We start from the raw sequence: 13,704 nt of genomic DNA, 5'->3' as shown, positions 1-13,704 counted from the left end.
GTGCCCCATCCCTGGAGGTGCCCAAGGCCAGCTCAGATGGGGCTGGGGGCAGCTTGGGCTAGTGAGAGGTGTCACTGCCCATGGCAAGGGGTTGGAAAGGGGTGGGCTGTAAGGTCCCTTCCAACCCAAACCGTTCTGTGATTCTGTTATTATGACCATTTACACTGGTCAAGCCCCAGATGGACCAAAGCCCAGAGGAGCAATGCTGAAGAGCCATGCCACAACAAAAGGATGTCAGAGTCCATCCCTCAGCTAGCACCTGGGTGCCTGCAGCATTTGGGGTTGCTCTTAGCTACACCTGGACCTCCACCTGGTAGCAACCACATGCTCCTGAAATCTTCCTTCCCTGGATGTCCTACATGCAGGGTGCTCCTGCAGTGCTGCTGAGCTCTAGGAAAGGGCAATGCAAACCCGGGTGAGCTCTCATTTCTGTTTGTCCTGCAGGGAAGTGCAGAGGCAGGGGAAGGCAGTGCTGGTGTGAAGGGAGAGGCTGCAAAGCCTGGTGAGAAATCCTGTCTCTGGAGGGCATTTTATGACATTCACCGCCTATGAGCAGCTGCTCGTGCTGAAGTAAGCAGGTACAAGAATGGAGGCACTGAGCCGCCTGGATTCCCAACCCAGATCTCAACCCACAGCCAGATTCAGTCTCAGAATACATTACAACATTTCCCAGCAATTCTTCTGGGGTCTCCAGTCTACGTCATTCAAGGCAGTAATGAAACCAGAAAGTCCTCCTCTAGTCCACTTAGGGGGAGGCATGCCTGTGCACCCTACTGATGGCAAATCCTACTGATGGTCAGAGAAAAACATCCTTTCAACCAATTTTGACTTACTGAGCACTGTAAGATTGGTTGTTGCTGCTTTGTCCTGCATCGAGTTAACTGTTGCTTTATAGATGCCACTGTCCGTCTCTCGCAGCTTCTGCAGGACAAGGGAGCCGTTGTTTTGGTGGAAAACCACTCTGCCTTTGTAAGCTGGGTCAATGGTTACTGACTGCGACTCTGCGTAGTACCGCAGGATTAATTTGGGGATGTTCTCTCTTATGTATTCCCACTCGACCAAGTCGATGTTCCTGATAGCCGGTGCGTGCATCGTGACAGAGGATCCTTCCTCTGCCCAGAGCTCTGTCATTTCTGCTGCAAGACAGGACACCTGCAAAAGCAGCAGCAGGTCTGGAAACAGGAGAGAAGCCAGGGCAGGGTGGGTTACTTCTAAGCAAAAGCCAAAGGACAAATTCAGCTGCTCTTATGCTCTTCTTGAAAAGGCCCCAACTGACTTCTTGAAACCCATTGTGCACGTCTGATTTCTGTCCTCCCTTTTTGCTTTTTAAGAAAAAATCATAACGTTATGGGCACGTTATAAAAATGGTTCTTAGCTGGTTCAAGTATTTCCCTGCCCTTTGAAATAAAAACAACAGGAATTGGGCTCCTTGGGGGCTTCTGCATGTCAGGAGCTGCTCAGTGGGACCACGTTCAGCGTGGCTTCACCCCTGGACCTCACCCAGTTCCCTCAGCACCCGAACCTGGTGGGACCCAGGCTGCAGCACTGGGAGGCACCTGCCAGGATGCTCACGCCTCGACCAGCCCTTCTGTAGCACAGAGGTGCAAGCGAGCGTGGAAATGCTGCAGGTGCCCGCTCTCCACCTCTCCCAGGTCTGCTGCAGCAGGAGGGCTGCGCGGTGGTACCCAGCCCAAGGACAAGTCCCCTCTCACACTCACAGCCGGAGAAGGACATGGCAAAGAGCCACAGGTGCTTTCAAACCGCCACGAGGGTTGAGCTCCTTCTGCAGCAACGCTCTCAGCAGGGTCACTAGCAGCGATGGACCAGCCTGGGAACGACACCGTGAAAAGCACCCTCAGCACCATCAGCACTTCCCACGCGCTGCCAGCCCATGGCAACACAGGCAGCAGTGCTGGTGCTTTCTGCAGCCCTCCCTTCACTGCAGCTTGGCAGTGCTGCAGCTCTGCCTCGTCCCTTCAACACCCATTTGTAGAGCCGCTGCCCGTGACGGCCATGCCCCTGCCTGTACAGAAACACCTCTCTGGTTGACTCTCAGCTCTCTCCTCATCCTCCCCTGGGCAGAACTCAACACAATGTAGTTGCTCTCTCACATAAAGAGCAACTCCTCCACCTCGCCTTGCTGGCTCATCCAGGAAATGCCCATCCAGAGTAACCAGAGCCAGCTTCCCTTAGGAAAAGGAACCGCATTCATAGAATCATAGAACATCCTGAGTTGGAAGGGACCCTTAAGGATCATCAAGTCCAACTCTTGACACCGCACAGGTCTACCCAAAAGTTCAGACCATGTGACTAAGTGCACAGTCCAATCTCTTCTTAAATTCAGTCAGGCTCGGTGCAGTGCCCACTTCCCTGGGGAGCCTGTTCCAGTGTGCAACCACCCTCTCTGTGAAGAACCACTTCCTGATGTCCAGCCTAAACTTCCCCTGCCTCAGCTTAACCCCGTTCCCGCGGGTCCTGTCGCTGGTGTTAATGGAGAAAAGGTCTCCTGCCTCTCGACACCCCCTTATGAGGAAGTTGTAGACTGCGATGAGGTCTCCCCTCAGCCTCCTCTTCTCCAGGCTGAACAGGCCCAGTGCCCTCAGCCGTTCCTCGTACGTCTTCCCCTCCAGGCCTTTCACCATCTTCGTAGCCCTCCTCTGGACACTCTCCAACAGTTTCATGTCCTTTTTATACTGTGGTGCCCAGAACTGCACACAGCACTCGAGGTGAGGCCGCCCAGAGCAGAGCGGGACAATCACCTCCCTCGACCTACTAGCGATGCCGTGCTTGATGCACCCCAGGACACGGTTGGCCCTCCTGGCTGCCAGGGCACACTGCCGGCTCATATTCAACTTGTTGTCTACCATGACCCCCAGATCCCTCTCTTCTAGGCTGCTCTCCAGCGTCTCATCGCCCAGTCTGTACGTGCAGCCAGGGTTTCCCCGTCCCAGGTGCAGGACCCGGCACTTGTTCTTATTGAACTTCATGCGGTTGGCGATCGCCCAGCTCTCCAACCTATCCAGATCCCTCTGCAAGGCCTTTCCACCCTCACCTGAGTCCACAACTCTTCCAAGTTTGGTGTCATCAGCAAACTTGCTCAAAATGCCTTCTATTCCTACATCCAGATCGTTTATAAAAATATTGAAAAGTATCGGCCCTAAAATGGAGCCTTGAGGGACCCCACTAGTGACCGCCCGCCAGCCTGACGCAGCCCCATTAACCACAACCCTTTGGGCCCTGCCCGTTAGCCAATTGCTCACCCATCGGATGATGTTTTTATTTAGCTGTATGCTGGACATTTTGTCCAGTAGGATCCTATGGGAAACCGTGTCAAAAGCCTTGCTGAAGTCCAAAAAAATCACATCAGCTGGTTTCCCTTGGTCCACCATACGGGTGATCTTATCATAAACGGAAATCAGGTTAGTTAGGCAGGACCTACCCTTCACAAACCCATGCTGGCTGGGACCAATGACTGCTTTGTCCCCCAGGTGCGCCTCAATACGTTCGAGAACCATCTTCTCCATGATTTTACCAGGCACTGATGTGAGACTGACAGGCCTGTAATTGCTAGGGTCTTCTTTCTGACCCTTCTTGAAAATCGGCACAACATTTGCCAGCTTCCAGTCTACCGGGACCTCTCCAGACTCCCAGGATCGTTGAAAAATAATTGAGAGAGGTTCCGCGATGACGTCCGCCAGCTCCTTCAGCACCCGGGGATGAATCCCGTCCGGACCCATGGACTTGTAGGGATCCAGGTGGAGTAGCAGATCCCGCACACGTTCAGGGTCGGCTGGGAGTTTGTCATCCCCACCGTCCCGGTCCTCCAGCTCGGGGCACCCTGGGTCCCGAAGCCCATCATCGGCATTGAAGACAGAGGCAAAGAAGGCGTTAAGCGTCTCTGCTTTGCCTATGTCATCGTCTGTGAGGAGACCTTCCCTATCAAGGAGCGGCCCTATGTATTCTTTAGTTCTCCTTTTTCCATTCACATATCTAAAAAAACCTTTTTATTTTCTCTCACAGACACAGCCAGCTTCAACTCTAGGTGTGCTTTAGCCACACGAATTTTCTTCCTACAGACACGAGCAGCATCCCTGTATTCTTTCCATGTCACCTGGCCCTCCTTCCAGTAGCGAAACACTCTCTGTTTCCGCCTAATCTCCATAAGAATGTTCCTGGTCAGCCACGCCGGCCTCCTGCCACGCCTGCCTGACTTGCGATATTTAGGAATTGCCTGATCTTGTGCTTCTAGGAGGCATCGCTTAAAGAGTGACCAGCACTGGTGGACATCAAGGCCTTCAAGAGCAGCTTCCCAGGGGACCTTGCTGACTAGTTCCCCGAGCAGCCTGAAGTCCGCCTTCCCCATATCTAGGGATGAGGTTTTGGTGGCACTTTTCCTTCTGTCACCGTAAATTTTGAACTCAACCACTTCATGGTCGCTATGACCGAGGCGGCCACCAATCGCCACATCTCCCACCAGACCCTCTCTGTTTTCTAGCAGCAGGTCTAGGAGGGCACCTTTCCTAGTTGGCTCCGTTAGCACCTGCACCAAGAAGTTATCATCTAGGTGCTTCATGAACCTCCTGGACTTGCTCATGTCAGCCGTGTGGCACTCCCAGTTAACGTCTGGCAAGTTGAAGTCCCCCATAAGGACAAGGGGAGTTAATCTCGAGGCCTCTCTTAGTTCTGTAAAGAATAAGTTATCGGCGCTATTCCTCCAGCTTGGGTGCTTTGCACACAGTTTAAGACCTCAGAAAGAAGCAAGAATATTTTCTACATGGTCTGACAGAAGCAGGATTGTCTGCAGCCAGCTTTATCCAGCATTGCTCGTGGGCCCCTCACTGCTGTGTGCCCTTGTGTTACCACTTTGCAGCAGCTGTGCAGGGCAAGCACAGAGGATGGGCGAGGAGCAGACATGGTCAGTCATTATCAGCCCTCACCAAGGGCTCAGACAGGGAAGAAAAAGGCCTCATGATGGAAAGAAATAGCAGGCATGTGCAAATTCAGCTCTCACACTCAGGACCAGTTATTTTCCCACAGCACATGGTACGAGCTGGTGCTTTCAGGTGCACTTATCAGGAGGGGGCAGATACAGAGCTGGATAGGAGGGGAAGCTGAGCTGGGGGAGCAGATCCCAGTACCCTGTGGGGGAGAGCAGCTGCAGCCCTAGGGGAAAGCAGGGGGTCCCTCTGTCCCCATGGCTCCATCCCCATCTCCCTGTCCCCAACCCCACCAGCACAACCCCTTTTCACATTCCTTTGTATTCACCTCGTTCCCATTTTGCTCTTAAAGCAGCAGCAGCAGAGAACTGCTCCACACACAGGTTCATAGCACAGGGTGCACCCATCAGAAGCAAACTGCTCCAACGTGGGTACCCCGTGGGCAGCAGCTCCCCCAGATGCCCTGGTCCTGCGTGGGCTCCTCTCCACGGGCTGCAGCGTGGAGATCTGCTCCATGTGGGACCCATGGGCTGCAGGGGGACAGCCTGCTCCACCAGGGGCCTCTCCACAGGCTGCAGGGGATCTGCTGCTGTGTGCCTGGAGCCCCTCCTGCCCTCCTGCTGCACTCACCTTGTGTCTGCAGGGCTGTTTCTGTCTGTGCTCCTCCTTCCTCTTCTCAGCTGCTGTTTTCAGCTGTTGTTCACAGTAGGTTTTTTTCTTTTCTTTCTTTTCCGAAGTCTGTTCTCCCCGAGGCACAATCAGCATTGATACTGTATAAACTCACCTTAGGATAGAATAAATCTTGTAGTTAAAATCGTAATGAGAAAAAAATATTCGACATCTCGTTATGTGCCAAACTTCAGTTATGAAACTTGAGCTAATTTGAGCCTACTCGGCATTCCTGCAGCTTGGGAAACAACTGATTCAGCCAACTTGGCGTTCTGTGGCAAAAGATGAAAAGTACATCATGAGGAAGACCTACAGTCTGACTCCCAAATACCACTGCCCACGCCCTGAAGACCCCTGCCCACAATTCTTGGGAGGCTTTGCGTAAGCGCAAGAACTGATAAGCTAATTAGCATACGGAGTGAGAGTAGGCGGGTTTTGGTAACTAATATGTATAGGCGTTAATTGAATATCCATTGTTTTGCTGTATAAATATGAGACAGTTTGTTACTTCGAACATGCACGTTAGGTGTAAGGATCCCCCGTGCATCCAGCGCTGACAATAAAGGATACTTCGCCACTTAGAAATTTCGGCTTCGATCTTTGAATCAGCATCACTCAATTGGCAGCCACATACCAAACCTTGGCACATAAAGCCAATACACCAGCGTTACCCAAAGCCAGCTCCATGGTGGCAGGAGGTCCTGAAAGCTGCTGTGTGCAGGTTTCGGCTCAGCCCCGGCTCCCCCCAGGCTCCCCCCTTGCTAAGCAATGGGAAGCCAGAGCTACAGAGCCTCGGGGGCAGCCGGGATCCGGGCGCCACCGACCCCAACCGGAGCCTGAGGGCGGCCGCGCGGTGCCTCCAGAAGAGGAACCGGGCCGCGTCCTGCCCTGACGGCTCCTCACGGGGGCGGAACCAGCCCCGAGAGCGACCCGGGGGCCCCGCGGCCGGGATTTGTCCGCGGAGCGGGGCGGGTCGGATCGGGGTGTGTGTGCGTGTGGGGGGGCTCCGCGCACAGCCCGGGGGCCGCCCTCCCTCACCTGCCAGCAGCTCCTGCAGGCCCTGGCTGAAGGTCTGCAGCTGCCGCTCGTTCATCAGCCCCTTGGTCCGCAGGAACTTGGAGATGAAGCCCACGGCCGCGGCGATCTCGCGTATCTTGCTGGCCCGGGTGTACAGGGCGGGATGCATGGAGGCGGCGGCCGGCGGGGGACGCTCGGTCGGGTCGGGACGGGCTCGGCTCTAACTCGGCGAGGCGCGGGCGGCGGCGCCCAGCTTACATGGCGGGGACGGCGGCGGCGGCGGTCGCGGGAGGTCGCCGCTTGCCGCCTCTTATAGTCGGTGGGAGGTGGCGTCGGGGAACCGGGGACGCGCGGCCGCCAATGGGGCGATCGCACCACTGACGGAGCCGGGCGGAGGGGGGGGCAGAGCGGGGAGGGGAGGGGAAGGGGGGGTGGGGGTGACGTAATCGGCTGTAAACTGCTTTCTGGGTGGACATCCCAGGGGTAATGGTTTGGACTCGATTACCTGTTGAGTGGTTGTAATGGCGTACCCTGCCTTACGTTGTCCTTGTTTCACAAAGCTGCTTCCATCAGTATACCAAGATTCGTCAGCATCTTCTAAAAGTTCTTCCTTAAGATCGGGTCGATTAGCATACACAGTCTCCATTGTTTCTATACAATCATGGGTTATGGGTTGATCCAGAGTTCCACTAAGGAAAGAAGCTGGATTTACGATGTTAATGACCACAATTCCCACATCACCTTGTTCTACTAATATTGCTTGATATTTTAAAATCATCAATTCTTGTTTAAGTTGTTTAAAGACTTTTTGTGCTTCTCCAGTCCAGACTAACTTTGACTGGTTAATCTTTATCAATTCACATAGAGGCTTTACCAATCGTCCATAATTATAAATCCAAAGGCGACACCAACCTGTCATTCCTAAAAAGGTTTGTAGCTCCTTTACCGTTTGAGGTTCTGGAGTCCGGCAAACGACTTCCTTATGTTCAGTTCCTAGTTCTCGTTGTCCTCCCGAAATTTCAAATCCCAGATAGGTCACACTTTGTTGAGCCAGCTGGACTTTCTGTCAAGAGACTTGATATCCATTTTAAACCCAGAAAATTAAGAAAACTTATAGTCCATTGAATACAGCTCCCTTTAGTCTCGGTAGCTATTAAGAGATCATCTACATATTGTAACAAAGCACCTTCAGTGTCCGGAGGCATCCGTGTTTCGAGTTCCCTTGCTAATTGGTTTCCAAAAATAGTGGGGCTATTCTTGAATCCTTCAGGTAGTAATGTCCACGTAAGCTGCGTCTTTCTGCCTGAATTGGGATTTTCCCATTCAAAGGCAAATAGGTTTTGGCTTTCTGTGGCTAAGCCTAGGCAGAAGAAGGTGTCTTTTAAATCCAGTACGGTAAACCAGACTTGACTATTCTTTAATTTAGTCGGCAAAGTATAAGGGTTTGCCACTACTGGATGTATATCCTCAGTGATTTTACTTATGGCCCTCAAATCCTGAACTAACCTATAGCTTTTTCATCTGCCTTTTTAATTGGCAATATGGGTGTATTGTATTCTGATTCACATTCAATCAATAATCCATACTGTAAAAAATTATCAATTATCTCTTTAATTCCTTTCCTATCTTCTATCCTCAAAGGATATTACTTAACCTTAATGGGTTTCTCTCCTGGCTTTAATTTAATAATTATTAAGGCCACATTTTTAGCTCTTCCAGGGACTTCGGAGCCCAAACTCCTGGACATATTGATCTGTGATCTCTAAAGGTATTTCACTTTTAGGGTCAGTTTGTATTAGTGCCAAGCTTAACACATTTATTAGTTGTTCTTCTCCTATTCTTAATTTCATTTTCCCTTTTTCAACGACAATTTCTGCTCCTAATTGCTCTAATAAATCTCTACCTAAGAGTGCCCATGAGGAGTTAGGCGTATATAAAAATCTGTGTATGCCCCATTGTTTCCCTAACTTGTACTTCAAAGGTTCACAAAAATAAGCCTTTTCGCTTACACCTTGTCCTGGTTTCAGTTAGAATAGAGTTAATTTTCTTCCTAGTAGCTGGTGGAATGCTGTGTTTTGGCTTAGGATGAGAAGAGTGCTGATAACACCCTGATGTTTTAATTGTTGCAGAGCAGTGCTTATACTAAGCCAAGGACATCTCAGCTTCTTGCTCTGCCCTGCCAACAGGCAGGCTGGGGGTGCAGTAAGAGCTGGGAGGGGACAGACCCAGGACAGGTGACCCAAACTAGCCAAAGGGGTATTCCATACCATCTGACGTCATGCTAAGCAATATATAGGGGTGGCTAACCGGGGGGAGGGGGCTGGACTGCTCGGGGTTAGGCTGGGCATTGGTCAGCGGGTGGTGAGCAATTGCATTGTGCATCACTTGTTTGTACACATTATTAGTAGTGGTGTGAGAAACACTCCGTAGCCAATAACTTAGGCTCAGGCGAGGATCTCAGTGAAGTAGTAATTTATTCGCGATTGCAATGGCAGGCGCCCCACAAGCAGGAGAGAGCGCATCTACTAGTTCCAAAACACAGTTTATATACCTTTTGATGGCAGGACCCTCCCCTGTTTCCCCACTGAGTGGGTAATCCAGGTTCACAATCTATCTGATGCTTCACAAACAATGCACGGCCTTCAGTTGCCGGCCTGTTAAATTTCAAATTTCTTTTGACATTTTACTGTTTGAAGTGGTAATGTTTCTTCACTTATCTGACTTGACTTGACACCGTGATTTTCACCTAATTGTCCTAAGGAGTCTGGTTGTCTGCATTTTACAAGGTCGCCTGCTAAACTTTCTTATCACTGTAAGCATATCTCAGTACCACATTCCCTCCTTCTAAACAATGTAACTCTGCAAAAACAACATTTCTATTCCCACAATTCCCCCCTTTTCTTTTTTTATAAACTGTTGATTTTTGCAAAACCTTTCTCTAAGGTGTAATTTGATAGACTTCTTCTTCTTTGCTTTCTTTGCTTTCCATCTCCTCATTATCACCTTATCTGAGTAAGGTGGTGGCTCCATGGTCATTTGTTTCAATAGTGCGGTTTCAGTTAACCACTGTACTGGTCCTCTTACACAGAGGATAATGCAGCAACCAATGGCTGTCAAAACTCCTACAACTACGATCAATGTTGCAAATATGCCTATTTTTTTTTTTTATTTTATTTTTTTTTTCTGCCAATTCACTGGCAAGGGTGGTAAGCCCTTGCAATGCTCTTGTTACCGAGCCATCTGGGACACTATTGTTGGGTATAAGATTGCAACAATGGTTGCTCAGTATTACACACACAAACACACCTCCTTCCTCTGCGAGCATCATATCTAATGCTATCCTGTTTTCCCAAGCCATTTTTGCTGATGGCATCTAGTTGTTCAGTGATTCCTCTCATCGCATCCTTGGTATAATTGATGAATCTCTGCTGATTATAATAGAAATAATTAATCCAATCCACATTTTTATTGATTGTTACCCACCAGAACAGAGACTCAAACCCTGCAGCAATTTGATTTCTGGCTTTATGTTCATCTGCAACTCCTCTAGGTACCCCAATAGAATCTATGTATACTCTATCATCAAATGATATTCCTAAGCCTCTTTTACTTCCTCTGGGTATTTGTGATGTTTCTCTTTCAAATGCCAGGGTGAAGGGTATAGCTAATTGAACAAGTGCACAAGTGCCTTCCCAATTAGATGGTAGGGTGGACCGTAAGATCTTCCCTCCACCGTACCACCAGAGATCTGCCCTGGGGATCTCTAGTCTTGAGCAGTTTCCCATCAAGTCCTTGGTAGCACAAGGCAAATTCTCGTAGATGCCAGGTAGCACTCACACCCTGCCGTGAGAGGCAAGCTGTATGGTTACCTATAGCTGTAGAGAATGCAGGGGGAACCGTGATACTGTTATCATGCAAGGAACAGCAAAGAGAGACTTACAGGCCTCATTTCCCCAGGCAGTCTTTTCTTGGTACAATGCAATCATACATCGCATCCCTTGGGAGTCTTTGGTCCACCCCCATGGGAAAGGCACTATCTGGGCAATCGGTCATCCCGAGGCACAAGCATAGCAGTAGCTACGGTTGAGACTCTGGACGGTATATTTGACCCATTCTATCCAGGCATTCACATCCCCATACCTTGTTTGAACTGACACATTTCAGAGGGCTTCCTGTTTTCTCTCCTGTTTTCTCCTTGAGTTTCTCCCTTTCTCTGATGGCAATAGAGGATTGTTTCCATACAGCTATTCTCAATCTGGCTGTTGGGTCTCTCCCAGTTATTTGTTCTCTCTGCTCAATTGTCGTTGGGCATTTAGATCTCCACAAGCTAACACCTCACAAACATCAAACGTGACAGAATGTGGTACATAACCCTCTGTCACAGTCACCCATATTTTGATGGGGTATCCCGTTTTTGCTATTATCTGGTCATGCCTTTTGCAAGTTGCCAATTGACCAAGGCCTTCTCTGAGGCCTAGAATCACTAAAAACAAAATTAGTAATCAATTTTTCCCTGTCATTATTTTTAAACCTTAGGTTTCCAAATAATTATCGATACAAAAAATAAGATGTACACTACTACTATAACAACCCCCCCCTTGGGAGCACTGCATTTCGCTATAGGTCTGTTCTTTCTTTCAATCACAAGTCACAGTCGTTAGTTACCTGTGAAAATAAAGGTTAGTTTACAATTGTAAGCTCTTATCCTGCTCAGAGTCCACTATGAGATTTTTCTATTCAATTTCAACTTCCAACAAGTCTTTTGTAGGAACAGCTTCCCAGGTACTAGCGTCGACGGATGCCTTCACTCGAGTATAGTGAGTCCAACCTTTTTCCGCAGTTCTTATGGCTGTTTCAGTGGTTAGTAATTGTCCTTCCCATTCAGGCCGGAGTTGACTCTTTCCAGGTCCAAATCAGGACCCGGTTTCCTGGGTGATGGTGGTGAATGGGGAATTCCAAAGGTGGGGTTTGAGCCAACAACCCACAGGTCCTGAGAAATGACAAAGAAGAGGACAAACCCAGAATACAGTTCTTAAGAAAACTCTCTTGTTTTGAATTGTGGTATCTCATCCCTTCTGCCCAGATAGGGCAATCTGAACAGCATCTCATATGGTGAAATTCCTATATCCTTTCTTGGTGCTGTTTAAACCTGTAGGAGTAAGCATTTTACCCAAGGAAGTTGGGTTTCTAACACTAGTTTAGTTAATTGCTTCTTTAATGTCTGATTCATTCGCTCCACCTTCCCAGAAGAGGAGGGGTACCAGGGGCTGTGAAAATCCCACTCAATCTCTAAGGCCTGCTTTAACCCTTGCAGTAAAGCTTTACACCCATCCAGTCACGTGGTCAATTAGGACAAACAAGTAACTCAGTAAAGTTTACCTGTATACTTTGGAAAGGTCAAACCCCTGGCTCCCGTCCCCCTCTAGATGGGTTACAGAAGACCTTTTTATTTACCTTTTGACATATGGTACATCCTCTACATATGTGCTTCCCTAAAGTGTATATTCCTACACAGACATACTTTCTTATCACATATTGCTTGCACCTCCCAATGACTCTTCTGATGTAAAACAGTTAATATTTGCCTCATTATCACTTTATTCAGCATTTCTCTCCCATCAGGGAGTATCGATTTTCCTTCAGACTTCATGGCTCCTGATTCCTTAAAAAAAATCTTTCTTTTAAAACTTTTTAGTTCTTTCTTAATTTTCAACAATTCCCTGAATCCTCTCTGCATTTATTCTGTTTTCCTTCAGACATTAGATGCCTTAAATACCTGACTTCTCTTTCTCCATATTGTAATTTATTTATTTTTTTAATACTCCCAAGCCCTGCTTTCCCAGAAAGTTGAATAGCTTGTTAGTAGCTTTCTTCACAACTCTTTTCTCCTGTCCTGACAATAGAAAACGATCCACATATTTGTTAACATTAATACCTCCTTGGGAGGTTGTAATTGCTCCAAAATCTTTTTTTTAGAACTTAACCAAATAGATAGGTGGCCCAGTAAACCCTTGGGGGTAAAATTGTCCACCTATATTGTTGCTTCCGCCCCCATTTCAGGGTCTTTCCAGTCAGAGGTGAATATACATGTATGTTTGCTCTCAGGGCCTGAGAGCACTCCATTAATAACACTGTTATTCCAGTCTAACAATTTACTATTTGAATGCCCAATTTAATCATCAAATCCCTTCTCAACAAGTTAGTCCCTGCCTTGGGTACATACAATAATTACCCAGTGATCATTTTATCCCCTGGTCTCAGCTTGGTATCCCCCAAAAGTGGCACTGTTATCCCAGCCCCTTCTGCCCCCATCACTTTTTAGGGTTTCATTAGTTAATTTAATCCCTGATACTTTACAAGTCAGTAATGACCTAGCTGTTCCCCAGTGTATTGGGTTTGATGGCAAGGTTCGGGGGCTGTGAGGGGGGGGCGTGGGAAACTGCAGTGGCAGCCCCCGTGAGAAAAACCCAGAAGCCTCCCCGTGGCAGGTAAGGGACAATTTCATCTGGCCCCAAAGGGGCCCACTGCCGCCCAGAGCCAAGCCATGAGCAATACAGTCCGTGCCTCTGTGAGAGCACAGCCACGAAAACAAACAAACAAAGAAACAAACAAAAGCCTGCTGCTCAACAGCAGTTGGGAGAGCGAGAAACCCTCCCGCAGACACCCAAGTCAGTGCAGAAGGAAGGGGAGGAGGCACTCCAGGTGCTGGAGCCGAAGCCCCCCTGCGGCCGCTGGAGAGGCCCCTGGTGGAGCAGGCTGTTCCCCCCTCCCCGATGCTTGGGAAACTGAACAAACACCACAGCAAATATGCAAATATACCAAAACTTCTAGACTGTTACTTAGATAATGCCTACATCACCTTTCCCTGCTCATTCAACTTCAGACAGCTCTGTTAAATATTACATGCCACACCTTTAACCCCTTCAGCAACCCTTTTAACACTTCCTTTATCTTTCTCCAGCCTGTACTTTTCTAATACCAGCACCAAAGGCTCAGTCAGGGTCCAACTTAATTCCATACCTTTTCCCTCCAAGATAAACAACATATCAATATAGCATATTTCATCCCATTTTCCTTCTTT

The 13,704-nt window shown here is 48.8% G+C and overlaps 2 protein-coding genes and 1 long non-coding RNA gene across 24 annotated transcripts in view; 1 reads left to right on the top strand and 2 right to left on the bottom strand.

Annotated features, from left to right (window-relative positions):
- LOC137863490 (CD48 antigen-like) overlaps positions 1 to 6,920 on the bottom strand; it is a 69,527-nt gene extending 62,607 nt beyond the window's left edge. For all 4 annotated transcript variants that reach the window (XM_068696648.1, XM_068696647.1, XM_068696646.1 and 1 more), the window contains exons 1-4: positions 6,645 to 6,920; positions 5,568 to 5,721; positions 1,719 to 1,828; positions 834 to 1,172 (exon numbers count right to left, since the gene is read on the bottom strand). In XM_068696648.1, the coding sequence (XP_068552749.1) occupies positions 834 to 1,172; positions 1,719 to 1,734 (355 nt within the window). In that variant the 5' untranslated portion in view covers positions 1,735 to 1,828; positions 5,568 to 5,721; positions 6,645 to 6,920. The remainder of the gene's footprint in view (positions 1 to 833; positions 1,173 to 1,718; positions 1,829 to 5,567; positions 5,722 to 6,644) is intronic.
- Positions 1 to 13,704, top strand: part of LOC137863477 (uncharacterized) — a 143,215-nt gene that overhangs the window by 26,854 nt on the left and 102,657 nt on the right. The window lies entirely within an intron of this gene.
- The window catches only part of LOC137863493 (uncharacterized), a 122,107-nt gene continuing 119,605 nt past the window's right edge, over positions 11,203 to 13,704 (bottom strand). Inside the window, exon 2 of the long non-coding RNA XR_011100922.1 lies at positions 11,203 to 13,274. This is a non-coding gene — a long non-coding RNA (uncharacterized lncRNA). The remainder of the gene's footprint in view (positions 13,275 to 13,704) is intronic.

Source organism: Anas acuta, chromosome 13, assembly GCF_963932015.1.
Source record: "Anas acuta chromosome 13, bAnaAcu1.1, whole genome shotgun sequence".
NCBI lineage: Eukaryota > Metazoa > Chordata > Aves > Anseriformes > Anatidae > Anas > Anas acuta.
The sequence above is the reverse complement of the archived record's forward strand: the minus strand, read 5'-3'. Positions and strand labels throughout refer to the sequence as shown.